The following is an 866-nucleotide window of genomic DNA, read 5'->3' on the forward strand; positions in this document are numbered from 1 at the left end:
TGTGGTGGATTGAATATATCATTGTTAAGAGTATTTTGTAAATATTACTACATTAATAATTGAAAATTTAACAAAATTTTGGACTGTTCAATAAAAATAATATGCAATTAGTTTTCATTATTGATAATCAGGAATGGTGCTTCGCCGCATATCAATTGCAGTTTAAAGTTCTACACTAATAATGTTTACTTTAAAATGCAACAGACATAAAGGCAACGTTGAAAATTCGAACTTCAGTTTAAGGCGTGTCGTCACTCTGAGCGCATAGTAAAGCACTCAATCTCCGTAATCTGTAGCCAACGACGAGAAAATGGAAAGGACTGAAAACCACCAAGAAACGGTAAAATTTTCAAATATTGACATGTAATTTGAAAATAATTTTAATAATTTGTTTGTTTTTAATTCAGTTTCGCGAGGTTGGTTTGGAAATGCTGAAGTTGGATGATGACCAACTGAAAGATTATGAGAAACAGGTTAAGCCGAATGATGAGGATATTGAAGAGACTGGCCAGGATGAACAAGCCATGGAAACGGATGCTGAGAACAATTCTAACAGCGTGATTGAAAATAAAAGTGAACTGACGGTTAGTGAAAGTCGACAACGTTCCATGCTTGATGAAGAGAAAAAAGCTGGAGAATCTGTTAGAAACATCAATGCGGATAAGGTGAACGAAGGCGTATTTGAAGGGTCGCCAGATGGAAATGGACAGTCCAGTAGCCGTAACGAAGCACAAGTGATGCATGATACAGCGCCTGAAACCACCAATGAACAGACGGATGAAAATATGGATGCATCTCAAAATGGAGTGTAGTGACGAAATAGATTGTGATCGTCAAATATCCCATATTTGTCCCGCTTTCCTTTT

At 36.5% G+C, this 866-nt stretch overlaps 1 protein-coding gene across 1 annotated transcript; it reads left to right on the forward strand.

Moving 5' to 3' along the window:
* The first annotated feature begins 310 nt into the window (after positions 1-310).
* On the forward strand, positions 311-812 carry Tsp_15854 (hypothetical protein). Its single transcript, XM_003370495.1, has 2 exons — positions 311-340; positions 408-812. Exons 1-2 carry the CDS (start codon positions 311-313, stop codon positions 810-812), a joined length of 435 nt encoding a protein of 144 aa, XP_003370543.1.
* The last annotated feature ends 54 nt before the right edge of the window (positions 813-866 follow it).

Source organism: Trichinella spiralis (assembly GCF_000181795.1).
Source record: "Trichinella spiralis strain ISS 195 chromosome Unknown Scfld668, whole genome shotgun sequence".
Classification (NCBI taxonomy): Eukaryota; Metazoa; Nematoda; class Enoplea; order Trichinellida; family Trichinellidae; genus Trichinella; species Trichinella spiralis.

Coding starts and splice junctions, on each gene's coding strand:
- Tsp_15854 (XM_003370495.1), top strand. CDS start 311: ATGGAAAGGACTGAAAACCACCAAGAAACG. Junction 341..407: donor CTGAAAACCACCAAGAAACG/GTAAAATTTTCA, acceptor TTTTTAATTCAG/TTTCGCGAGGTTGGTTTGGA.